The sequence below is a fragment of the Rhinatrema bivittatum genome, chromosome 15, assembly GCF_901001135.1.
Source record: "Rhinatrema bivittatum chromosome 15, aRhiBiv1.1, whole genome shotgun sequence".
Lineage (NCBI taxonomy): Eukaryota > Metazoa > Chordata > Amphibia > Gymnophiona > Rhinatrematidae > Rhinatrema > Rhinatrema bivittatum.
In genome coordinates, this window is record NC_042629.1 from 59,593,632 (window position 1) to 59,621,205 (window position 27,574).

General features: G+C 41.3%; 1 protein-coding gene across 6 annotated transcripts in view; it reads right to left on the reverse strand.

The window, feature by feature from the left end:
• USP48 (ubiquitin specific peptidase 48) overlaps positions 1-27,574 on the reverse strand; it is a 148,014-nt gene that overhangs the window by 47,106 nt on the left and 73,334 nt on the right. For all 6 annotated transcript variants that reach the window (XM_029578101.1, XM_029578102.1, XM_029578103.1 and 3 more), the window contains exons 14-19: positions 21,072-21,199; positions 16,865-16,936; positions 15,201-15,325; positions 13,699-13,821; positions 6,988-7,049; positions 5,700-5,810 (exon numbers count right to left, since the gene is read on the reverse strand). In XM_029578101.1, coding sequence (XP_029433961.1) covers positions 5,700-5,810; positions 6,988-7,049; positions 13,699-13,821; positions 15,201-15,325; positions 16,865-16,936; positions 21,072-21,199 — 621 coding nt within the window. The remainder of the gene's footprint in view (positions 1-5,699; positions 5,811-6,987; positions 7,050-13,698; positions 13,822-15,200; positions 15,326-16,864; positions 16,937-21,071; positions 21,200-27,574) is intronic.

The following is a 27,574-nucleotide window of genomic DNA, read 5'->3' on the forward strand; positions in this document are numbered from 1 at the left end:
GGTTGGCTAAGTCCTTCTCACTGGCTTTTGCTTTACATAAGACAGTCTAAGAAGCACGGCTTTGTTTTTGTGTTGCTTTAGGAACTGGTTGCTTATTTCTAAGTGATTTATCTGTAGGTTTTAGAGGTCTGTGCTTGTCCTGAAGACAAAGCTTTGGAATTGTTTGAAACATGTCCCTCAATCTCTCTCTTCTGAGTTTTAAGGATTTGTCAGATATCTGACAGCAGGTGGAACATGTTCCAGCCCTAAACAGCTACGGTAAACCTTATGTTTATTAGTTGGAGACATTTTCATGTCACATGCTGCAAACCACTTAATCCCAGAGGTGGTTCTCTCCGCCATGGGAAAGAAAATTTCATCAAATTCAAATTCACAAGTTTGGGGGTTTTTTTATAATAGAAGGTTAAGCTGTTAGGCGGAATTTAAAGAGAGAAGAATTAGGTATTTCTTTTAATCTGTTTCCTGAAGGGCCTTAACAAAGGGGCAGATGCAATATCATGTGCTCAGGCTAGCACACAGGTTAACCCGCGGATGTATGTTTTTGATGTGCTAGATTAACACCCGATGCAAAAGGGGGATTAGCGCATCCAAATTCACTCATAGCTAATAGCGCTCATTACTTGTAAATACTATATAGATGAGGATATTAGTTACTATATGTGATGCAAAAAGTCTCAGCTCACCCAGCATGCCCTTGTTAACACTGTAAATTTAACGCTAGTCCAGGAGCTGATGTTAAGCCTTACAGTGCGTATTGAGCTGAATGAAAATACAAAAAGTCGTGCTTTCTGAAGTTCCTTCTCCTTACTATCGTCACAATACTAAGTAGGAGGAACCACAGAAAGCAGCACCATGCTAAATTTAAAGTATTTTCCTAAAAAGAAAAAATTTCTGTGCACACAATATACATGCTCCAGGCTGTGTATATTGTGCAGGTAAATTAGCTGCCGTGGGATAAAACGGACACTCGTAAATTGAACGTCCATTTTGGTAACCCGTACACAGCCACATCTCCTGGGCGCCCAATACCCAGGGCATGCTAGAGACGCATAATTTATCCCTAGCGCATCCGTTTTAGTGCAGCAGCTCATTTACATATTACATCATGCGCCCAAGGCAGGTGAATGTGCATGCATTAAAAAACAGGAGCCAGTTTGGGTGCACTTTACTGCATCGGCCTGAAAGAGTTAAAGAGTACTATAGGGAACTGTCCTGTTGCTCTGCGAAAAGAAACAGTCAGAGAACCTCATACAATCACTAGGCATGTGCAGCATATCACATATGCTCAGTAGAACAAAGTCTTATATCAGAACAATGGCACTTTCATACTCGGTGCCATATGACGACACCCAGGTTTGTGATGATTTTCCTACTTGTCTGTGGAGAATCTAAAAGAAGGTATTCTAGCAGTTTTTATGGGGAGTAGAAGAAAGGATCTAAGGATTTTCCCCTCATTACATGTGCAAAACCTTCTCATATGACCCTTCTGTTGGAAAAATTCCTAGAAACCACAAGAATGAAACGCATTATCTGAAAGGGTTAGGGAACCTTTATTACTTTATCAACAATCAGGCTAAGGACCTGATGTTGGGATTAATCACTCTTCCCTCATGTGGCAAAATAGGGATCTTTGTGCCTGTTGAGAGTTCTTATTTTGCACAGAGATCTTTTTTCCCCTAGTAATCCTTGAACTGACAAGTAAGTGCAGCCTGCAATGCTCTGTAGTCTCTTGCAGCCAGCACTAAAAAGGTTAACATGCTACTTAAACACCCCCAAAGTAGACTTGGAATGCATACATCCCCAGTTTCCACAAGGTGGAGTAATGTTACAACATTTTATATTGCTACTGGTCAAGAAGCTGGTACCTTAGGCTTTCATTGGTTGTACAATACCAGCCCAAGTGACCCAGCCCAGAATCTGCCAGCAAATCTCAGTCTTGCCTGGTAGTGCCGAAGCTCTGATCCAGCTTTGCACATTCTTGTGAAGACTGTCTAACATGAACATCCCCTGGCATTGACTAAGTACACTAAATTTATCTCAATAGGGTTAACTATGCAAATTCTTATCTCACTTGTTTGCAAATTAAAATGTTCTATTCTATTTGCTATTCTATTAATATACATTTTAGTTTATTAGCTTTGTCCCTGAGACAGATTGAGATTCCAACATTTTTTTGTATTTGGTCTATAGGTGCATTTCTAAGAACTGTGTGGTCTCTCCCCCTCTACTTCTGGGTTTTATGGAGTTTCAGTGTTCCTAGAAACCACCAGGAGATAGCATACGCTGGGTACTTGCCCAAAGGCAAACAAGGACCAAGTTAGTGGGCAGGAGGTTGCCAAAGTAGAAGCATTTGTTCAAGTAGGGCCTGGGCAGTGCTTGACAAGACTCTTCAAGTGTCCTCAAGGTTAATCTTGAGTGGATGTTATGGGTAGTGCTAGGATATTACTGTACACCTGGTTTTGCATAAGTGTTGGGGAATTCCCAAATTGAACTGATTTTCTGACAGACAGCTCTCACAGAAGCGGGAACCAAATTTGTTTTAGCCAGTAAGGAGGCTATAAAAAACAGTGCCACCCAGTCCTGAGTTTTTGTAAAGTCCTTGCCACCAAAGGAATTGGAGGATATGAGTACAGAAGACCTTCTTCTCCATTTTAAGTAGGTGTTTGAGGCTAGCTTGCTTTGTGACCCTCTTCTCAAACAAAACTGAGAAATCTCTCTGTTCAGCGAAGATCCACTATGGGTGTTCTCACTTGCAAAATGGAGAAATTACTTACCTGATAATTTCGTTTTCCTTAGTGTAGACAGATGGACTCAGGACCAATGGGTATAGTGTACTCCTGATAGCAGTTGGAGACGGATCAGATTTCAAACTGATGTCAGCCCTAGTAAATATACCCCTGCAGGAAGTGCAGCTCTTCAGTATTCTCCTTGAAAAGCATTGTGGATATATGTATGACTGAATAACTTGATTAACTTTATAACTTGGATAACGTGATTAACTTTATAACTTGGTTAACAATAAATTTGAACTGGTTGAGTTGGTTATAGCTGGAGACCGCCAGTGCCCTCAACCGAGAAACGTCGACACCCGGTAGGATGGGTGTCCTAGCTGAAGGAAAGCATGGCTTACCCGTGAATCCCCTGAGAAGTCCATGAGTAACGGCAGCCATGGTGGGATGCTGAGTCCATCTGTCTACACTAAGGAAAACGAAATTATCAGGTAAGTAATTTCTCCATTTCCTAGCATGTAGCAGATGGACTCAGGACCAATGGGAATTATAAAAGCTACTCCCGAACCGGGTGGGAGGCTCCCGTGACCCACTTAGTACTGCCCATGCAAATGCTGTGTCCTCCCGAGCCTGAACATCCAGGCGGAAAACCTGGAGAAGGTGTGGATGGAGGACCATGTCGCCGCCCTGCAGATCTCGGTGAGTGACAGCATCTTGGTTTCCGCCCAGGACACTGCCTGGGCTCTAGTAAAATGGGCCTTGACTTGTAAAGGCGGTGGCTTGCCTGCTTCTACGTAGGCCACCTTGATGACTTCTTTGATCCAGCGGGCTATGGTTGCTCGTGAGGCCGCTTCCCCTTGCTTCTTCCCGCTGTGAAGGACAAATAGATGGTCCGTCTTTCGTACAGATTCCGACCTTTCCAGGTATCGGACTAGGAGCCTACCGACGTTGAGATGGCGTAGACTTCGAGCCTCTTCCGAATTCTTATGCTCATCTGGCGATGGTAGTGAGATGGTTTGGTTGAGATGGAAGTAAGACCCCACTTTGGGAAGGAAAGACAGAACTGTGCGTAACTGGATGGTTCCCGGGGTGAGTCTGAGGAACGGCTCTCGGCAGGACAGTACTTGTAGCTCGGATATACGACGGGACGAACAGACTGCCAACAGGAAGGCTGTCTTCAGTGTTAATAGTCAGAGAGACAGGTCACGGATAGGTCTGAAGGAGGTTCCTGCTAGGAAATCTAGGACCAGATTGAGGTTCCAAAGAGGCACCGGCCACTTCAGGGGTGGTCGGATCTGCTTGACTCCTTTCAGAAAGCGGGAGACATCCAGGTGAGAGGCTATGCTGCCGCTCTCGCTCTTGGTTCCGTAGCATGACAATGCGGCCACCTGTACCTTGATGGAGTTGAGAGACAATCCCTTCTGTAGGCCATTCTGCAGGAATTTTGACTGAGCGTGGTATGATGTCGCAGTCCTCGCACAAGGCTTCGAATACTCTCCAAATCCTTATGTATGTTAGGGATGTGGAGAATTTGCGTGCTTGGAGTAGGGTGTCAATTACTGCCCCCGAGTATTCGCTCTTCCTTAGGCGAGTCCTCTCAATGGCCAGACCGTAAGAAAGAATTGAGCTGGATCTTCGTGGAGGATCAGTCCCTGTGTGGAGGTAGCAGCAGGGGGGCTCCCTGTCAGCAGTCTTCACATGTCTGCATACCACGGTCATCTTGGCCAGTCCGGGGCCACTAGAAGAACTAGTCCCCTGTGGTGTTCTATCTTGTGGATGATTGCGCCCAATAGGGGCCATGGCGGGAAGGCGTATAACAGAGCCTCCTGTGGCCAGGTCTGTACCAGGGTATCGATTCCCTGGGACTGGGGTTCCCGCCTGAGGCTGAAGAAACTGGGTATTGGGCGTTGGACAGGTTTGCCAGGAGGTCCATGCTTGGTGTTCCCCAATGGTTTACTATCAACTGGAATGCTGTGGTCGACAGCCTCCATTCTCCTGGATCTAGACTTTCTCTGCTGAAGTAGTCCGCAGCAACATTGTCTTTCCCGGCGATGTGGACGGCCGAGAACTCTTGAAGATTCACTTCCGCCCATGACATTAGGAGGTCTATTTCCAGAGACACCTGTTGGCTTCTGGTTCCTCCCTGACGGTTGATGTAGGTCACTGTTGTGGCGTTGTCAGACATTACTCTGACCGCTTTGTCTCGGAGTTTGTGAATGAACCTTAGGCAGGCTAGTCTGACTGCCCGAGCTTCTAGGCGATTGATGTTCCATCCCGACTCGTCTTCGTTCCATTTCCCTTGGGCGGTTAGCTTCTGGCAGTGTGTTCCCCATCCTCGTAGGCGGGCATCCGTGGTGAGTAAGATCCAGGTTGGTGAGGATAGTCTCGTTCCCTGGCTCAGATGGGCTTCTTGTAGCCACCATTGTAGTTGGGCCCGAACTCTGTCCGGGAGCTGAAGACGTTTGGTGTAGTTCTGTGACAGAGGATTCCATCGTGATAGTAGTGAGCGTTGTAGGGGTCTCATGTGAGCCTGTGCCCATGGCACTACTTCCAGTGAGATAGATCAATCTGCCTAACAAACTTTCTCCATTCTTCTACAAAAAACTGGGACACTATGTAACGTACATCTACTTACTGAAAAAAGGATCTATTTAAAACGCATGTTAATTTTGTTTTAACTTTCTTCACTTTGATACTTACTTTTTATAAATGCTCTAAAAACCTTTCTAAAGTATGCTAATATAATCAGATTTAGCTTCTAAAGACCAAGTCAAACAATGCTTCAGATTAAGCTAGAGTAAAAAAAAATAGACACTGTGGCTTGGACAGTCCCACACATGTTTAGTGGTGTATGTTAGCTTAGGTCTTTAGCTTTATAGCTCCAACCCTGGTCTCCATCCCATGACATCACTCATCTGTGAAAACTCAAAGAAAAAACAAACAATAAGTAGGTGGGAAGAAGTAACTCACAGTTTAGAATCTTCCTTGGTCATAGTAGCAAAATCGAACATCAGGCCCTCATGTGGGCAGAGAAGAGCACTGTTCCCTATGGATGATACAGGATTGCATCTTGTAGGTCTCCTGCTCAAATTGGTCAGAAAAATATACGTACATGATATAATCATACAGAAGTCCATATTCCAAAGCTATTTAGATGGATAGCTCAAATATTATCTGTCTGAATGGCAAAATTGGCTTATTCAGCTAAATTATAGCCAGATAAGTAATTAACCAGTTATAATTTAGCCAGATAAAAAAAAGGGGTATTACGGGGCATTCCAGGAAGGGGTTGAGATATCTGGCTAACTTAGCCAAGTATCGCATTTATCTGGCTATTTTAGTTGGATAACTTTACACCTGCTTCCGAGCAGGTGTAAAGTTACACACCTTGTGTGGCTGGATAACTTGCTACTTATCCGGATATCTTCAAAAGGATTTGTCGGGGTGGTGGTAGGGGTGGCATCGCAGCCATCCTTGCGCATTTTGGAATTTAGGGGATGCAAGGCCAGACGAGCATATTTAATATTAGGTGGGAGGAGAGAGAAAATTGGGGCATAGGCCGCCACCTCTTTTTTTGGGGGGGGGGGGGGGGCGCAAAAGTGCTACTTACCCCGATATGTTTTGAAGATATCCAGATAAGCTGCAAGTACTCCAACAGTATAAAGTTACATTCAAACATAACTGCTTAGGTTTTTATGTTACTTGGCAAAATGAGGCCAGATAACTAAATATATTCAGTGAGATGTTTATCCCACTGAATATATGGGACAGGTAATCTGGCTAACTTTAGCCAGATAACTTGTCCATTAAATGGCCTATTGAATATTGGCCTCATATACAATTCACACAGGTAAAAATTGTTTTACCTACATTAATTAGCTGTTTGAAAATTGCCCTCTTTCAATGTGGTTAAAAGTCTCTACTTTTTTCCATAATGTGTGTACATTAGTTGTCACAAGTCAGATTCATTAACATAAATGCCTTTTAAGATGAAAACAAATACTATCATCAGGATCTGTCTGATAGTTAAGGAACGTGGAACATTTTCTTTGATTTTGGGTTCAATATATGCGCACACATTCTTCTGCTTGAAGAAAGCAATAGAAAGTCAATTTACAAACAAAACCTTCCCAAAACTGAAAAACACATCAAGCATTTATGATACACCCCACAGGTTTATCATCATAGTGGGTAAAACACAACAAAATGGTATGAATAAATATATAGTGAAGTCAAAAAGGCAGATAGATCAATTTACCTAACAAACTTTCTCCATTCTTCCACAAAAAACTGGGACACAACATAGAGTACATCTGTTTCCTGAAAAACAAAAAAAACAAAAGGAAGCAATCCGATAACACTTGTTTGTTTTATGTTTCCTTTCTTCACTTCGACACTGCTTTTACAAAGGTTCTCAAAACTTTTCTGAATTATGATAATATAATCAGATTTCATGTCTAAAGACCAAGTCAGACAATATCTCAGATTAAACTTTACAATAAAGAGATATAATGAGCCCACATTTTGTTAGCAGCGCATACACATTTAAGATTGTGTTGGTTTTGCTGTTGTCTGTATATGCAAAAACTATTTTTTATTATGTTTTATATGACAAATTTTAGACTTTATGTTACATGGTACTTAGTGTGCTTTTATTTATTTATTTTTATTATGTATGGGCATTTTGTTACCTGCCAAATATATTGGATCATGTGGAATATAATTTTTTTTTAATTATTATTCTTTAGAAGTACAATAATGGGAATTTGATTACCTGTAATGGGTGCTCTTCATGGACAGAAGGATAAGTCAGTCACACTTGTGGGATGATATCATAAGAACATAAAAACATAACATAAGAACAAAAGATATGCCATATTGGGTCAAACCAAGGGTCCATCAAGCCCAGTATCCTGTTTCCAACAGTGGCCAACCAAGTCACAAGTACCTGGCAAGTACCCAAACATTAAATAAATAGATCCCAAGCTACTAATCCTTTTTGATTAATAGAAGTTTATGGATTTTTCCTCTAGGAACTTATCCAAACCTTTTTAAAACCCAGCTACACTAACTGCAATAACCACATCCTCTGGCAATGAATTCCATAGCTTAACTATGTGCTGAGTGAAAAAGAATTTTCTTTGATTTGTTTTAAATGAGCTACTTGCTAACTTCATGGAGTGTCCCCTTGTCCTGCTATTATCTGAGAGAGTAAATAACTGAGACAAAAGTGGCCTGGAAGAAGCACACCAAATTGGCCAAATAAAATAGGCTGTCCATTTTCACAGATTTATAAACTAGGGATAAAATTTTAAACCTGATTTGTTATTTCAATGGAAGTTAATGTAACTGCTGAAAAGGGGAGTGACAAGCTCTCATAGAACACCCCTTATAACCAGCCGTGCAGCAGAATTTTATAAAACTTGTAATGCGTGAATATGAGAGTCTGGAAGGCCCATGTACAACGTATTACAATAGTCTATAAAGTGGTCTCTCCACTCTCTGCACAGGTGGAGAGGAGCAGGAGAAGCAGGCAGACTGTAATGGTGAGAAGAGCCCAGCCCCTGCTCTAGCCCAAAAATGGCCCAGCAGTTAGCTGTCGCAGAGGAGAAACAGATCATGCAGCAAAAAGCACCATTCTCAGCTCAACATGGCCCTGCAGGAAGCTAAATAGCAGGAGAGGCAAACTGCTGTGCTAAGAAGGCTGAGCCCTGCCCCTGCCTCCGTCCCTGATCTGGCCCTGCAGCACACCAAGAGCCAGCAGAGCAAGCAGGTTCCAACTGCCACAGAAATTGGTTGCTAGACCTGAATCTACATGTCTTTTAGTATTTGATGAATTGGAATCACCAAAGTCTGTTTAGGAACTATAAGGTAGTTTGGATATCTGGGCATGTGTGCTCTGGTTCTGGTTCCTCTTGTATCTCTGAAAAGATAGCCTGGGACATCTTGATGAATATCAGAAGGGAAAGATCTTCTAGAGGTGAAATGTTTCTAGTCAGCAGAAGGAAGAGATTGATCTTTTAGAAAATCTGGACAATCCTCAAAGTCAGAATCTGTGATCTCCAAGACAGCCTTCAAATCTCAAAAGTAATCAATTCTTCCTCAGGAGGGGGAAGGGAAAAGGTACCTAGAGTACCTGAATGTAATCCGCAATGAAATGCCTGAAAAGCTGAATATAAATCAAATAATAAAAAAATAATAAGTGACTGTGAGGCCTCCCACATACAGGTAGACCTACTGTAGGAGTTACCCCCCCCATTAGTCATGGAAAGGAGGCCTGCTCTGTAATATTTCCACACATTGCACAGACAAAACCAGGTGGCAGCACTGAAGAACCAGAGCTCATGCCTTGGAGGCTCGTTATGTATTGGGCTAGTGTATTCTGAATCATCTTGCTGAGGTCCTTCTTATAAACTTGCAGACTCAGACCTGAAGGTGACACTGGAAACAAGATGTCTTCCTGATTGACCAAGGTAGATATGGGGCCTGGAGACTACTGGAGAAGGTGAAGGCAGGTCAGATTCCTAAGACAATGGCATGAATGCTGAGATCAAAAGAGATAGGTGCCAGGAAAGCCTCCACAGGAGCTAGCATCAACGTTTTGGGCATCAAAGCAGCCTGTAACAATTTAGTTGGATAGGACAATTTTGCTTCTGTTTTTCATTAAAACTGGGAGACGGAGGTTTGGAGCCTATCGGCCAGAGAAAGCGTGACAGGTGGGAACCAGCCAAACTGAAAAAAAAAACGTTTTCTTAAGGTGGTCAACAACCTGCTAGATAGTTCAGGGAAACTTTAAAGATTTATTTATTTAAAATTATTTATATACCATTTTAGCAATAAAATATTGAACAAAATGGTTTACACTAAATTAAAAGAAAACAAATGTAAACAAAAGTAAGAAAATTACATACATAAAATTATGTAAATTATACAGACAATACAAAGTTAATATTAAAATTATTAAAAATTAAAGAAAAGGGAGGAAGAAGCAAGTAGAATAGAATAGAGTGAAGCTGCAGAAAAGGTATAGAGAAGAAAAGACAGCTTAAAGTGAAAAACTGCATTTCCAGAGCGGACTTCATAACAATGCAAGTACCACAGGACCTATTCTCCTTGTTCCATGGAAGAAAATAGAGCACATGCAGCACCATTTCACATGTTCACTATGGCATGAAAATTGTTACTAGCAGAACTACGGTAGTCATTGCTGCAGAGATGTCATCTCACAAATGAGACTGACTTTCCTGCTTGTTTGTGGATAATTTTGGGTTGTGGTGCAAGGTCAGAGTAAGACTCAAAATTCCACGTTTTGTTTTTTGGCCAGGTAGTTCCTCTTTTCTCCTTGTTCTTTCAACTCAAATCAGAACCAGTGCTGGAATTCTGGCATCTTGGGCCTTCATTTACAACTACATGGGGATTTACGAGACCCTTTTTTTCCTAGTCTGATCCCGAGGCTGGGAATCATGCATCAGGGCTTCTTCCAGACCCCTGTATCAAGGGCTCTAAATCCATCCACCCTCTATCACCCTTAATGATAGACCATGACTCCCTTCAACCAGGTTCTGTAGTCACTGTTTCGGCATAATTCTCAGTCCAACCTGTCAAAGGGTTCAGAAGGCCCAGTCCAGGAATTGAACTGTGGACCCTTTGCATGGTTGTTCACATCACTGCCATTGAGCTGCCAGATTCACCCTAAATTCCACAAGTTCTAACCCTGGATCTGACAAGTCTACAAAAGGAAGGTAACGTGAAATCCAAGGCCACAATTTGTTTTACCTACATACTATTAAATCAAGTTCAAGCTTTTGGAGGTAACTTTTGGCTTGTTTATGTAGTTTTGTACATACTGACAACACAATATAAACAAAATAAAAGGAATAGGCTCCCATATTTACCAAAGTATTTTTTTTACATTAGCTTATTCATTTATTTTGGAGGAAAGACTGCTGTAAGCAAAAAATGCTCAAATACATTTTAATCACAACCATTATAATAAATATACATCAAAAGGAGAAATGTAGTCTTACCTGCTTTCCTTGAGACTAGCCAGACTAGTCCAGATGCAGAGATTTATGCTCTCCTACTAGCAGATGGAGTCAAAGAACAAACTTGCTGACATTACCCCAATAAAGCAGGGGTGGACAACTCTAGCCCTTGAGAGCCTCAAACAGGCCTGGGTTTCAGGATATTCATAATGAATATGCATGAGATAGAATTGCAAATGCATCTGATATTAAGTCTTGTGCTAGTATCAAAACAATAGTGTGGTTTTGGAGAGATGCAAAAAGTCTATTCTGGAGTTCCCCTTTGCTGGAACAACTGATCTGCTGTACTGTGGAGAGACCATTTGTGTGGTTGAAGATGAGTCAAAGCATCTGCTATGAAATTAATTTACCCAGTAGATGAACTGCAAAGAGATGAATTTTTATCATTTGCACCAAAATCCATATCATGTGAGCTTCTTTGCATAGCTGCCAGAATCTTGCTCCTCCTTGCTAGTTTACGTAAAACATTGCTACTTGTATGTTTGTGCTATCCATGGTTGTGGACCAACTGAGCAACTCTGTCAGGAAGACCAATGCTTTATATTCATACCAGTTTGGCTTCCGTAAAGGGATAGCACAAACTCTGAAGTGTAGGCCCTTGTTAATGATGTCTTAACTGGATGAGAACACCATAACAGGTCCAAGAGCAGTCCCCTTCACTCAGCACAGACCTGACTTCAGCTTACAGCATGGAAAGTTTGCCTACCATCTGCTGGAGACAGTGACCACCCAGCACAGGTCTGTTGTTCTCACTCTCCATCTGTTATTAAGAAAACATGCATCTGGACTGCCATAAGATGAACTTATAAATTGGATAAAGAGCATTCTGCAGTATGATGCAGGGAACAAATTTATCAAAGTCTTACAACAGTGTAAAATTGCTTCAGAATAATCAATAAAAGTCTCCCAGTTTTAATGAAAAACAGAAGCAAAATTGGAAAAATGTTTTCATCAAATTAAAAATGTTTGAGAAATTTGCTCTTCAGTTTTCAGCACAGAAATTACATATGGCCATTAAAGTAACTTCTTTTAAACATCATCAAGGATGAAGGGCCGGGTCCTCGACCCTTAGCAGCGGCCTCAACCAGGGGGGGGATGGTCCCCTCAGAACCTTACAACCCCCCTGGGAGGCTCCCAGGACGACAGACTTCCGTGAGCTCTATTTCACTCTTTTTTTTTTTTTCCAAACCTTCCAATAAATCCCTGAAGAACCTAACTACCAAAATTACTTCCCAGGGTTCCCAGAGGCTGTGGTTGTACCTGCCCCATCTGCTGGAGACAGAGAAAGACTGAGGGGCTGTGGGTGGCACCTTGCTATAAGTAGCGGAGCCCGACAGGTCTTGCTCTGTCTCCATCTGCTGGTGTGGAGTCACAACCCAGGTGTCTGGACTGATCCAGGTACGTACAGGGAAATACAGTTTCTTTAACAGTCTTCACACCCTTATACATTTTTCATATTCTGCTGTCTAAAAAATACAAATCAAATGCATAGTTTCACTGATGTGCACAATACACTCTACACTTCCGTCATGAAAGAACAATTATAAAAATACTCTACACCAAGAGCAGCCAGGAATTGTTTAGGATAAGTGTCTACCAACTCTGCACAAAAGGATAGTGTAGCTTTTGACCATTCTTCTTGGCAGAAGAACTCAGGATCTTTCAGGGTGGCTTGGGATTATCTATGGGCTACAGTCCAAGTTTTGACACAGATTTTCTGTTGGATTCAGGTCCACAATTTGACTGGGCCATTGGCAGACATTCACTTTTTTCTTGATGAGCCACACTATTGCTGCTTATACTTTGTGCTTAGGATCATTGTCCTGCTGAAAAGTGAATCTTCTCCACAGTCCCAGACTCATGGCAGACTGGAACAGGTTTCCCTTCAGACTCTATCTGTACTTTGCACTATAAATCTTTCCCTCAGTCTTCAAAAGCCTCATCTGCCTCCGCTGCAGCAGATCATCCCCTCAACAGAATGCTGCCACCACCATCCTTTATTGTACAGCTGGTGTTTTACTCCACATATATTGCTTAACACTGAGACCAAAAAGTTCCCTTTTGGTCTCATGAGACCACAAAACCTTCTCCCACATGCATGTGGTATCCCCTATGTGTTTCTTTGCAAATGCTATGTGACACATCATATAGCTTTTCTTCAGCAGTGGCTTTTTTATCACCCTCCCACACATGTCATGTTTGTGATCTTGAAATTGCTGAAGTGTCAACATTTTCCCCAGTCTCAACCTCTGTAGTTCTCCAAAACCTCACAGTGACTTTCTGTAGTATCCTTAACTCACAGCTACTGACTTTGGAGGGACGGGCTGATCACGGCAGTGTCTTAGTGGTACCAAATTGTTTCCACTTCACAATGATGGACCTGACAGTGCCCTAAGGGATATTCAAACACACTGAAATTTTCTGATAGTCTTCCCCCAATCTGTAACTTCTGAACAACATTATCCCAGAGTTTGTCCAGCAGCTTTTTGATTGGACTCTTTTCTCAAATTCACAACATAAAACAGATACAGATCAATTCTTCGTCCAGGACTATTCAAATTAGCTCAACTTTTGCGATGGGACAAAAGTGGGCTCTAACTTACAAGCCTTTTTAAGGCAATTTTTTTGAATAGGAGCTGATTTGAGTATGTTATGACAGATGATGTGAAGACTCATGCAATCAAGACTTTTTTTTATTCTTAATTACTTTTGGAATATTGCTATTTTTATTACCATCCTAATAACGTTGAGTACATCAGTGAAACAAACTCCTACTTTAATGCATTTTGATTTATATATTTTTTAGACAGCAAAAATGTACAAGAGTGTGAAGACTTTTATAAGGCACTATAGTAGTGAAAGTCTGCTGGCTGATTTTCAACAGGAAGACTAGCTTACTATAGAGGTCTCCCCAGAGTTTGTACCTGAGGCCAGTTAGTAAGAGAAGGTCTGCCTTTGTCCTGGAAGAGGTTTGGAAGTGCTGTCTTCTGTTCATTTGCCATCATCTTATTTAGTGCATCATTCTCCGCTCCTTCTCTTTCTAAGATCTGGATGATAATAGGAAAAGTATTTTCAAGGTTCAGTGAAAATATGTAACATATTTGTTATACAGTAAGGTCTGTTTACAAACAAGATAGAAAATTCAGCTAGCTTGATACAACAATTTACCTTTAAAATATATTCTCATGCAGTATAATGGGAGCACATGTTTTACAGCATGCATTCAAAGATCCCTTTGTGATTGTGCCGCTATGCGCAGCCTCTTGGATAGAGATAGAGAACAAACACCAAATTGTAAATTACCTCTCTAATGCTAAATTAATATAAGCAAAAAACCATCTTGAATGAGAAGTGATATCTTATAAATGATCACAATCTATGGCTGGCATCTGGGATACATCCTTGACCGTGTGAACAAGCAAAGCTGGGCAGACTGGTTGGGCCAATTGTTTCTTTTCTGTCATCAGCTACTATGTTATTTGTATAGAGTTTGTGTTACTATAACCAATGGAAATTCCTAAACTGGACATAAACAAGGAGTGCTGAGAAATGGAAAAAGAGGATTACGGTTTGCAGGAGGGGTTCCTTTAACAAGTACAAAAAAATAAATGAGGCAGTTAATCCCATCAGCTCTTTTCAGTTGCATATAACTTTCAGATTGTTCTACAGCATGAGAGAAGCTTCTTCTATCAAGTATGCAACAGATCATGATACATCTGTTTAACAAACCAAAATCTCAAAACTCATATGACATGGAAAAAGATGCATGGATTATGTCCACCAACCAGCAGATGAAGACTATTACTTGCTGATGTCACTCCTTATAGGCTGCCAAGTTGACCTTAGCCTGTCAAATAGGAAGAAGTAATGTTGGTAAAGTTATCATTGCTCAGTGGTAAGTTTATAATTTTAAATCTCTGTTATACAATTTTTGATTCTGCTGTTCTTGTTAATCTATTTTCTCCACGGACAAGAATCACAAAGCAGCACACAAGATGGGTTATATCATGTATTGGGAGAAGGAGGAGGGGAAGGTGGTGAATTTTCTTAGCTTTTTCAGGATATACTGGCAAGGTGAGGTCTACATGAGAGCCTATAAGGAGTGACATCAGCAAACCTGTTAGTTTCACTTGCCATCTGCTTATTGGTAGATATAACCCATGCAACTGGACTGACCTGGCTGGCTTAAGAGAATGTTAAAAATGTTAATCATTTTGAGTTCTCAGAAACAGAAGCAATATATAAACCAAAATAAATAAATAAAAGATTAAGAAGCCCATAAGAATTTCTGTTATGTCTAGCAGTTTAGATTGTACTTTATTTCTTCACTTTTAGAAAAAAGGCCAAACCCTTTCATAATTTTAGCATGACATCCATCAGCACTAAACTTGTACTAAAGATTACAAAATCTATAGCATATTAATACCTTGCACTGTGAACAGGATTCTTGATTGATGCCAAATTCAGGAGCCTTTGGAAAGTAATTCTTGAGTTTTTGCCATGCTTCTTCAGAAATAACTCTCCTTTCATTTTCAGATATGCATAGACCACCTTACAAAGAGACAAACAGAATGATTTTTTTTTTCAAAGACCCAACTAAATTATCAAATCTCTCTCACTACAGAAAACTATGCATCACTTCAGGACTGTACATAGCTTCAATACGCCCTTTCCTAAATATTTTATAATTTATCTAAGACATAATGTTTCACTTTAGTGGGATCAAGTAACTCCATCAATTTCAGGACATTTTGCAATTGTCCTTTATTCACTTTAAAGAATTATGAAATCTGCAGTCCTTCCATTACTTCAGAAACAGAACTGCTAATCACATTGCCTCAGGCAACCACAAAATTTCTCTCTCTAGGGCAGTGAATCATTTTATTTGTCGGCAGTTTATTAGAAAAGTACCCTGGTTTAGGGCATTATATAAATGCCAAAACAGAAATGCCCATGCTTTAAGATGAGTTAAATAAAAAGATTTAAAAATTATACAGAGCTTTACACAAATATCCTGGTGCTCATGAAATCATCTGTCTTTCTTTTCCTTACTTTACAGTTTGATATTTTAAATTGTTATACAAAGGCCAGAACCATTTGAAAAAGGCTAAGCAAAAGTATTGTATGATTTGTATCCTGTTCATATGTACATATACTTTGCCATTCCTACCTTTGTGATTTACAACTTTTCTGTCTGTGCAAGGGATGATTGTCTTATGTTTAATAATGAAAATAATTGGTGCAGAAAAAGCTGGAAAATGGAAGTAGTAGGGAATGTTCTAAAGCTTGAGGAAAGCCTCTGCAACATGCCAGCCTCCTCTTCCATAGCCCAAGCACAGAACCTCCCTTTCCAATTAAACAGTCAAGTAGGAATCAACCAATTGATCAAATCAATTAATCACAAAGTGCTTCCTAAAAATAGTTAATGTACCAATAACTAATCTAATTTAGATATATTTTTCAAACAGAAAGTGAATCATCATACAATATTTTGGTTTTAGATCTCTGGAATTGGATGGCAATTAGAAAACCATTTCTGATCAATGAAATGTGACAGGGTCGAATGGTTCTTCCCCATGGCGGCATACCTGTATGTAAAATAAGAAAGCGGCTGCCAATTCACCAATCTGATTTGCTGACAGACTCTAAAACTAGAATTATAGTTTTACTAATACGCTAAGATATTCAACTAGTCAAGTTGCCCAAAAGTCTGAGAAAGTAAAATGTGCATTTAAGAAACCTAGACATTTTCTCTATTTTAGGGATGTGTAGCCAAAAAAATGTTATTTTCATTATTCAGTTTGTTTTTTAGTTTGTTTTCGTGCCTACTAAAAATAACACACAAAAAAATGAATGCACATCCCTAATTTTTACACCATTTTTATTCCTTTGTTGCTCTCTGCAACTGCACTTGGTGTGTTTAATCTGACTAGCCCCAAAGGATGGCATATTTTCTAATTTTACGTTAGCCCATGTAGCAGTCCTTACATAAACATGCACAATATGTACATACATATTTAAATTCTCATGTGAACACACTTATATGCAGCAGTAAAATATGTCAATGATTCAGCTGGATGGGAAACTAACCATGTGGACACAGAATGTCTTCATTAAAGCTTAACTCCTCATTCTCATCCCTCCTGTCCTCGTGGGATTCCTCTGATAAGAATAGACACACACACGGTCATGACCAAATGCAGATGAAAACTGTTTTGATATTCACTACTAATAAAAAGGATTTACAAACCACAAAAATGTCAATATTTTTGTATCCAGTAATAATAATCCTTCTGAATAAGTCAGAAACAAGTCTGAAACCTATGGACAATATTGTGACTAGATGTAGGAGCAATTACTGTAAATTATCTCACAAGTGAAACAATTATTTCAAATTAAATAAGCAAAACCCCTTTCCAAATGCATAATGAAATTGTAAAAGAACATACTGAAAACTGACACTTTGGCTTGTAAAGCATTTTGCTAAAAGAATTTAAAAAATATATTTAAAGGCAAGAAAAACATGGGAGCAATTTCTGAGTAATGTGTAAAAGACTTCTCTGCCTGTGAGCTTTTCACAAAGAAAGGACAGCTCAGATGAGTCTAGGAATAGAGGCATGTTTAAATATGTTTTGTACAATTTTGATAATAAATATGGGGCTGTTAACATCCTATTGAATCCACTCTAGTTGTGGATTTGTTTTTGAAATCACTCTGGCTCCTGGTCATGTTCTAAACAAAATAGAAATCAAGTGTGTTTAAAGCTATCCCGCACATACTCCTCTATAAGGATCATTTCTGGTGTAAAACAGGAATTTACTTTTCATACCTTGCCATGTCTACCAAGACTGACAAATAGGGCTCCATTTAATTGTTGCAGTAGTTTTTAGGCCATTGAAAACTGATCAAAATCAATCACAGGCCAATAAATGGATTCAGGTTGTAATATGTTTGGAGATTCTCAGGTTCCATCTCTAGGGGAAAGTAAATTTTCAAACAGTCGGAACTATCCTACAATATACCAACCGTTTGTGTTAAATCCCTATCAAAATTTAACTACTAAAACAATTGGATAGCCCTATTTTACTACTAAAAGAACTAAATAGCCACTAATCATAATTGTAAAAAATGAGATATACGTTCAAATGATTAGATATTTTAAATCTGTGATAAATAAAATAGGGGTTATCTAGTTCTTTTAGTATTAAATTTTCAAACAGCCCAAGTAGGATAAAGTCTGCAGGTACTTTTTAACTGTAGATTTTATTCCTAATTTTCTCAGCAGATTTACATGCATAAGTATTCTTTGAAAATGTGTAGGTGTTTATGAAACTAGTGTCAACATACACACTTTATGCATGTATATTTATGTGCATACTTCGAAAATCAAAAGTATGTTCATAAATCATGTCCCTGCCTCAACTCCGCCCTGAATACCTTTGTAGTACATATAAACAATCTTGTAAAAGCACTTGTGTTTGTTCTTTTATGCACAAAACCTCTTAGGTAATTATTAAAAGGCCATTTATATACATAAAAACAAGGTTTACTTTTGAATGTTACCACTATAAAAGCACTGTAGAATATCTGAAAATGACTATTCTCTGTCAACTTATAGTGGACTGCATATGGTTTTCTTAAAGAATTCATTTCCTCTAAATGTCATCTCTTACCCACTATAAAATCCTTGAGAGCATCCGACAGCATATTTTTTAAGAACCCTGAGTTGATGCCCTGCTTACACCAGTGTGTTTATTCAAATTTCTATTCTACCTTTCCAAAACAAATTTACACAGGCTAAAGCACAACAGCATCTAACAAATAAAATCTGAATTATAATATAAAACAAAATTTAAAAATTCAACAAAGCTTTCATTAGCATTAAAACATTCCTTAACACAAAAATAAGTCATAACAAGATTCTTAAAATACAGTCAGTATAAAATACAACATTTTTAAAGCTTCCTTAAAAAAAAAAAAAAAAAAAAAAAAAAAAAAAGTTTTCAAATAAGGAAATCTGAAAGGAGAACAATATAAGATCTGACTTAGCTTCTTCACATTCCAGGGCAGTGCCTATACTGAAAATGCCCAGAATGGTACAGACTGACCTTTGTATCAGGTTCAAACCACTGGCACGACAGTTTATTTATTTACACAATTTATATTCTGATCCACAAATCTCAGCAGATAAACATAGATAATAAAATCAAGCTACAAACAAAACTAAACACTACAGACAAAACAACAAAAAGACATTCCACAGTAAAAGGATTTTGAAAAATATAAAAAAAAGTTCAGAAAATAAAATTCACTCTCTCTAGATACTCAACAGGTCACAGGAAAATTAGTCCTTACCTGTAAATTTTCATTCCTGTAGTACCACGGATCAGTCCAGACTCCTGGGTTATGCCTCCCTTCCAGCAGATGGAGACAGAGAAGTTTTGACCTTGCCCTATATCTCAGGATGCCACCTACAGTCAAGTCAGTATTACTCAGTATCAAAGCAGAATGGCATCCAAACCAAAACTAACTATATAAAAACCAAACATGGAACTCAAAGTAGATCACTAACCCCAAATGGGAATAGAACCTGAACACTGTAAACAAGCTTGATCTGCAGACCCGAAATTAACACGTGATGCTGAATGAGCGGAATCTCCGTTACCTCTATAAAATGGGTGGGACTCTGGACTGATCCGTGGTACTACAGGAACGAAAATTAAGAGGTAAGGACTAATTTTCCTTTCCCTATACGTACCCAGATCAGTCCAGACTCCTGGGATATACCAGAGCTCTTCTCAATATGGATGGGATTCGGAGAGGCCCGCTCTGAGCACACCTTCTCCAAATCCTCCAGAACTCTGAGCATGGACATCCAATCTATAATGCCTCTCAAAGGTATGCAAAGACTTCCAAGTAGCCGCTCTACAAATCTCAAGGCGATATCTGTTGGCACTCCGCCCAAGACACCGCCTGCAAGCAGGTAGAATGAGCACAAACCCCCATTGGCAATGGTTTACCACCCAATAAATATGCTGAATTGATAGCTTCCTTCAACCAGCGGGCGATTGTGGTTTTAGACGCCATATCCTCTCTTTTGTCCGCTCCATAGGACAAAAAGGTAGTCGGACAGACCAAAACCATTCGTCACCTCCAGATAACTCAGTAAGGCTCTACGAACTCCGATGAAAAAGAGGATGCAGAGGATGAATCGGTATGTCCATCGGGGCTGTCCTCAGTGGCCTTAGCAGGCATCTCCCCTGATTTACCCCCCTCAGGGGCTGTTTGTTGAGGGGCAAAGGCGGCGTGAGTTTCCCCTCCCCCGCAGTCAGCGCCACCGACCGCACTGAGGTAAAGGAATCCAAAATGGCGCCCGTTCCCGCACTTAGTGGGAACGGGCCTGGGGAAGGCGGCTGAAAATCGCCAAAAGCTCCTGCCACCATCTGGACCCGAACAACCACCCTCCCGGGAGTCGTGAAGGCTCCCTCCCCCCCCCCCCACTGGCAGGCAGACTGCATACAAGCCATCCTGCACGGGTCACATCGCAAGCGCAACACGCTGATCTCTGCAGCATTGCGAAAGACCTGAAGAGTCAGATAAAACAATCTCCCGCACTGAAAAAAAATGCGAAAATAACGGCAAAACGGCCCGACACACTCGAGAGGGAAAAGAGAGTCCGAGAGATAAAGAAAATTAAGTTGGGTTTTTTTTAATCAAACTTGCCCGGCAGTCTATGGGTCCTTGCCTTCTGGGGTGAGTGAGTCGGGCTCCCCGGTTTCACTCCAGCCCTCCCAGCGCTGCAACATCAAAGGCATAGGGTTCTCAACCCCTAGCCACAGCTGCCTCAGTAACCAGTGGGGATGGTCCCCTCAGGAGCTGACAACCCCCTGGGAGGTGGACAAAGGACTCCTGAGTCCTGTTTTCCTTCTTTCCTTTTTTTTTTTTTGACAACTAACCTATCTGACCAAAATTAATATTAGCTTTATAAGTCAAACTAAGTAATCAAGCCAGACTGTAGGTTTTGCACCTCCACCATCTGCTGGAGACAGAGAAACACTGACGGACTGTAGGTGGCACCCTGAGATATAGGGCAGAGTTGGTCAAAACTTCCCTGTCTCCATCTGCTGGAAGGGAGGCAAAACCCAGGAGTCTGGACTGATCTGGGTACGTACAGGGAACTGTTTTCTTTTAGGGTGGGGGGAGAGAGGCAGGAGTGGTACATCTACAATAGAGAAATGCTTTAAGGGTTTGTTACAGCTTGCTTTGCCAGAATAGCAACATACTTCAATAAGAATACCTTTGTTCAGTACGTCACCATTCATTTTTCCATTGCTATGATCTGCCCCATCTTCTTGTTCATCTAACTGCTCCAAAGCCAACTGACGCCAACTCCGCAATGATGCTTTTCCAACCCAATATCCTTCACTACAAAAGAAAAAAATTGTTTCTAAATGTCATTGTCATCTCTTAGGTAAGTATTCTTGTTCTGAGAAAAAACTGAAACAATAATAGTTATTATTCAATGGACACTCCCCCTTGACTTCCAATTAAATTAAGTTGCTTACTTGAAACTGTTAATTTTCCATGGATGGGAGGACAAATGAGTCACACACCTGGTGACACCATTCAATGGTATGGAGGATAGAGGTGCACTAACTCTAAAATCAATTTATTTTTTTGCCCACTGGGAATGTGCGGTATCCACACAGAACAATTTAAGGTAAGCAACTTAATTTTCTCCATGGACAAGCAGAAAAACAATCATACATCAGGGGATGTCTAAGCTATAGTCGGAGGGAGAGAAACAGGGATTCTGGGACAGATAACCTGTAAAACAGGTGTTTGCAGGTAGGAATCATCGTTGAGAACAATTTAAATTTTAAATAGATTCTGCAAGACTGACTGACTAAAGCTACTCTTTGGGATTCAACACCAGGGCAATAGTGAGTAGTTAAAGTATATACAGAGCTCCAAGTGGACACCATGTAGATATCATCTGTGGAGGCTGACCTCAGGTGGGCCACTGAGGCATCTATAGCTTGCACACTGTGGACTTGGACATAATCTTGTAGAAGGAAGCTTGCTTTGCTATTAAGTAATGAAGATATACTCAAGACAATAGGCAACCTATAGTTTGCTTAATAACCAGTAGTCCAGACTTGTTTGGGTCAAAAGAGATGAACAGCCAAGAAGTTTTTCCAGTCTCTTTAGTCCTATTATGATAAAGCTTGCACACTGCATGGCCTCTGCCTCATATGCATGAGGCCTTGGGAAAAAACACAGAAATGATGACTGACTATTTATGTGGAACTCTGAGACCACCTTCAAAATGAAATTAGGGTGTATGTGGAGAACTATTTATTTATTTTCAAAGCATTTTTTATACTGCCTACAACAGAAAATTCATGCTATCCTGTTATTGAATAACCTTGTAAAAGATGGGTAAGTTACCAGAGTCTGGTGTTCACGACTAGGAAGGAAAACTTTAGTGTCGAGATTTTTAATCACAAGATTGGAGGGGCTCAAACGGCAGGTGTGTAAGGTGAGCCAAAATCATATTTAAATTTCATGATATGGTCGGTGGTTTCACTGAGGTTTGATGTGGAAAAAATCTTTCATGAATCACCTAACTAAAGACAGGACAGGAGGTCTACCCCTATTCTGGGTTGAGAACAGGTATGATGGTACTAAGATGAATTCTTGCAGTTTATCTTAAAACCTGATGTGGACAAATGGAGAAGAAACTCCAGCGGTTTATGAGCTGGACAAGGGAAAGAAGAGAGGTTGTCTAGCACACCAACTGGAACATCTCTTCCTTTTGTACATAAGAACATAAGAAATTGCCATGCTGGGTCAGACCAAGGGTCCATCAAGCCCAGCATCCTGTTTCCAACAGAGGCCAAAACCAGGCCACAAGAACCTGGCAATTACCCAAACACTAGGAAGAACCCATGCTATTGATGGAATTAATAGCAGTGGCTATTCCCTAAGTATAATTGATTAATAGCCATTAATGGACTTCTCCTCCAAGAACTTATCCAAACCTTTTTTGAACCCAGCTACACTAACTGCACTAACCACATCCTCTGGCAACAAATTCCAGAGTTTAACTGTGCGTTGAGTAAAAAAGAACTTTCTCCGATTAGTTTTAAATGTGCCCCATGCTAACTTCATGGAGTGCCCCCTAGTCTTTCTACTATCCAAAAAAGTAAATAACCGATTCACATCTACCCGTTCTAGACCTCTCATAATTTTAAACATCTCTATCATATCCCCCCTCAGCCGTCTCTTCTCCAAGCTGAAAAGTCCTAACCTCTTTAGTCTTTCCTCATAGGGGAGCTGTTCCATTCCCCTTATTTTGGTAGCCCTTCTCTGTACCTTCTCCATCGCAATTATATCTTTTTTGAGATGCGGCGACCAGAATTGTACATAGTATTCAAGGTGCGGGCTCACCAGGGAGCGATACAGAGGCATTATGACATTTTCCGTTTTATTCACCATTCCCTTTCTAATAATTCCCAACATTCTGTTTGCTTTTTTGACTCCCGCAGCACACTGAACCAACAATTTCAATGTGTTATCCACTATGACGCTTAGATCTCTTTCTTGGGTTGTAGCACCTAATATTGAACCCAACATTGTGTAATTATAGCATGGGTTATTTTTCCCTATATGCATCACCTTGCATTTATCCACATTAAATTTCATCTGCCATTTGGATGCCCAATTTTCCAGTCTCACAAGGTCCTCCTGCAATTTATCACAATCTGCTTGTGATTTAACTACTCTGAACAATTTTGTGTCATCTGCAAATTTGATTATCTCACTCGTCGTATTTCTTTCCAGATCATTTATAAATATATTGAAAAGTAAGGGTCCCAAATACAGATCCCTGAGGCACTCCACTGTCCACTCCCTTCCACTGAGAAAATTGTCCATTTAATCCTACTCTCTGTTTCCTGTCTTTTAGCCAGTTTGCAATCCACGAAAGTACATCGCCACCTATCCCATGGCTTTTTACTTTTCCTAGAAGCCTCTCATGAGGAGCTTTGTCAAACGCCTTCTGAAAATCCAAGTATACTACATCTACCGGTTCACCTTTATCCACGTTTATTAACTCCTTCAAAAAAGTGAAGCAGATTTGTGAGGCAAGACTTGCCCTGGGTAAAGCCATGCTGACTTTGTTCCATTAAACCATGTCTTTCTATATGTTCTGTGATTTTGATGTTTAGAACACTTTCCACTATTTTTCCTGGCACTGAAGTCAGGCTAACCGGTCTGTAGTTTCCCGGATCGCCCCTGGAGCCCTTTTTAAATATTGGGGTTACATTTGCTATCCTCCAGTCTTCAGGTACAATGGATGATTTTAATGATAGGTTACAAATTTTTACTAATAGATCTGAAATTTCATTTTTTGGTTCCTTCAGAACTCTGGGGTGTATTCCATCCGGTCCAGGTGATTTACTACTCTTCAGTTTGTCAATCAGGTCTACCACATCTTCTAGGTTCACCGTGATTTGATTCAGTCCATCTGAATCATTACCCATGAAAACCTTCTCCATTACGGGTACCTCCCCAACATCCTCTTCAGCAAATCCAAAGCAAAGAATCATTTAATCTTTCTGCGATGGCCTTATCTTCTCTAAGTGCCCCTTTAACCCCTCAATCATCTAACGGTCCAACTGACTCCCTCACAGGCTTTCTGCTTCGGATATATTTAAAAAAGTTTTTACTGTGAGTGCTTGCCTCTACAGCCAACTTCTTTTCAAATTCTCTCTTAGCCTGTCTTATCAATGTCTTACATTTAACTTGCCAACACTTATGCTTTATCCTATTTTCTTTTGTTGGATCCTTCTTCCAATTTTTGAATGAAGAAACCTCTGGCTAAAATAGCTTCTTTCACCTCCCCTTTTAACCATGCCGGTAATCGTTTTGCCTGTCCTTCCTTGTTTGTTGATATAAATTTGTTGAGCACTGTAAAAGTCCAGAATAGACCTCAAGCTCTTTTCCTTTTTATGTTGGGGGGTGGGGGAAGGAGGGCAGAAATTATCTGGAATATGCTCCCCCTCCCACAAGTGGATTTCTATAGGAAAATTGGTTCTTACCTAATTTTTTTTCCTGTAGTACCACAGATCAGTCCAGACAGCAAGTTGTGTCCCCTGTCCAGCAGATGGAACCAGAGAAAAAAATAACTGAAAGGCATACCATATATGGGCATAGCTCACCCTGCGCTCCTCAGTATAAACATTAACAAAGCAGAAAAAGAAAATGAATAAGGTCAAGCAAGTAACAATTCAACAGTAATAATATGACGCCAATTTTGAACAGTGTTATACATAGCTCTTAACAATTGTGAAAGTAACATCTGGTGCCTTATGAATCCTTTATTTAATACTTCTGTAGGATAAACAAGGCATTTATCAGCACTGCAAAAGGAAAAAGACTACAAGCGGACTAAAAACATAGACTGGGAGGGAGTCTGGACTGGTCCATGGTACTACAGGAACGAAAATTAGCAGGTAAGAACCAATTTTCATTTCCCTGTACGTACCCAGATCAGTCCAGACAGCGGGATTTACCAAAGCTTCCCTAGTTAGGGTGGGACAGAGACAGTCCCGCTCGGAGTACCTGTCTGCCAAAGGAACCAAAAATAGGTGCCTGAACGTCGAGACGATAATGCTGAGCAAACGTATGTAAGGATTTCCAAGTGGACGCTCTGCAAATTTCTTGCGGGGAAACCAGTGGGCTCTCCGCCCAAGAAGTAGCTTGCGAGTGCAACGAATGGGCCTTTAGCCCCTCCGGTTCCGGCCGGCCCCAGTAGAGATACACAGATGCAATAGCTTCCTTTAGCCAGCAAGCTATAGTAGCTTTAGAGGCCTTCTGCCCCTTATGAGGGCCGCTCCATAAAACAAAGAGATGATCGGAAACTCTGAAACAATTAGTGACCTGTAAGTAGCGCAAGAGAACTCGCTTAATGTTCAAACGGCGTAAATCATCACTAGCCGAGCTAGCAATATCCTCCTGAGAAAAGGCAGGGAGCTTCACTGACTGACTGACATGAAAGGAGAAGACTACCTTTGGCAGGAGAGAGGGAACCGTCTTTAAAGAGACCCCCGAATCTGAGAACCTCAAGAAGGGTTCTCTACAGGATAAAGCTTGCAATTCAGATACCCTCCGGGCCGAACAAATAGCCACCAGAAACACTGTCTTAAGCGTGAGGTCTCTGAGCGTGGACCAACATAGAGGTTCAAAAGGCGCCTCGCAGAGAACCTGAAGGACCAGGTTAAGACTCCAAGACAGGCATGTATGCCGGACGGGCGGATTCAAATGCTTAGCCCCCTTAAGAAAACCGTGTAGCAGTCTAATTTCCCTAAAAGAGAGCCAAGAGTTGAGACTTGAACATGCAAGGAGTTGAAAAACAAGTCCTTGAAGAGACCATTCTGGAGAAAGGAGAGAACTAGAGAGACCGAGGCCCTGCACATCGAAACCCCAAGTTCAGCACACATGTTACCAAACACTCTCCAAACCCAAACATACGCTAGCGACGTAGAGGTTTTACGAACCCGCAACAGCATGGAGATAACTTCCTCCTTATAGCCTCTATTTCTTAGATGCCTCCCTTCAAAAGCCAGGCCGTTAGACAAAAGCGATCCGCCTGCTCGAAAAATACGGGACCTTGTCGGAGGAGATTGTGGAGGTGATCGAGTCCGACGTGAGATTCATGAGGTCCGTGAACCACGGTCTGCGGGGCCACTCTGGCGCGATGAGGGCATCGATGGTCGAGGCATCGGCAAAACTCCCGATGGAGGAATGTGGAACAGTGTTTCTCCACCCAATGACAGGGTAAGCGGGGAAGGCACCGGAGCCGTCGGTGATCCAGGATCCATGGGTGGAAAAGCGGCTATAAGCGCCTCCATCTTCGAGAGCAGCGGTGCCAATGCTGCCGGAATGGGATCGATTGTCGGTTCCGTGGCCAGCACAGATATCGGCACCAGGGGAACTTGGAATCTGTGCATTGTCTTATCAATGGCCTCCTGGACCATCCGGTCCAGTTCTTCACGGAGACCTGGAGCAAGCAGCCCCGGCTCAGGAAGGGAAGGAGGCGGCAGAGGCATAGCCGGAGAGACCACAGTTGAAGGTGGAGTCGCGGCTCCTGATACCCGTCCGGGTGAGGGTTGCCTCAGTGACCCGGTCGCAGAAAGGGTCAATGCCTTTCTGGATGGGTTTTTCGATGGCGGCTCGGACAATGGCGAGGTCGATGATTTTCCTTCCTCGATGGTCCAAGACTTCCGGTGTCGATGCCGATGTTCCTCTCTACGATCCCCTCGGTCCTGAGGGGGAGGTAGAGATAGTCGAAGGCCGAGAAGTCATCAACGCCAGGCAGTCACCGGCCGGTGGCCAATACTGGCGCCCAATACTGGCGCGAAGTGGACGTTGCCGGTTCAGACGACGTCGATGCAACAGACGGCGTCAGGGTTTGAGAACGGAAGAGAAGTTCCATTTTCTCCATTCTGGCCTTGCGACCTTTTGGTGTCATTAAGGCATATTTGATGCAAGTCAAGACATCATGCTCGCACCCAAGACACATTACACAGACTTTATGAGGGTCTGTTATGGACATGGTGCGAGTACAGTCCGGGCACCGACGGAACCCCGACGCCATGGCCTTTGAAAAAATTGAGCTGCAGTACGGTCGACGGCCAGTAGGCCGCGAGGGCCAAACTCAAAGGAAATCGACTGAAAATGGGTAAAAAACTTACCAGAGTACCACGGAGTCAAAAATTCGAAGGAGGGACCCCT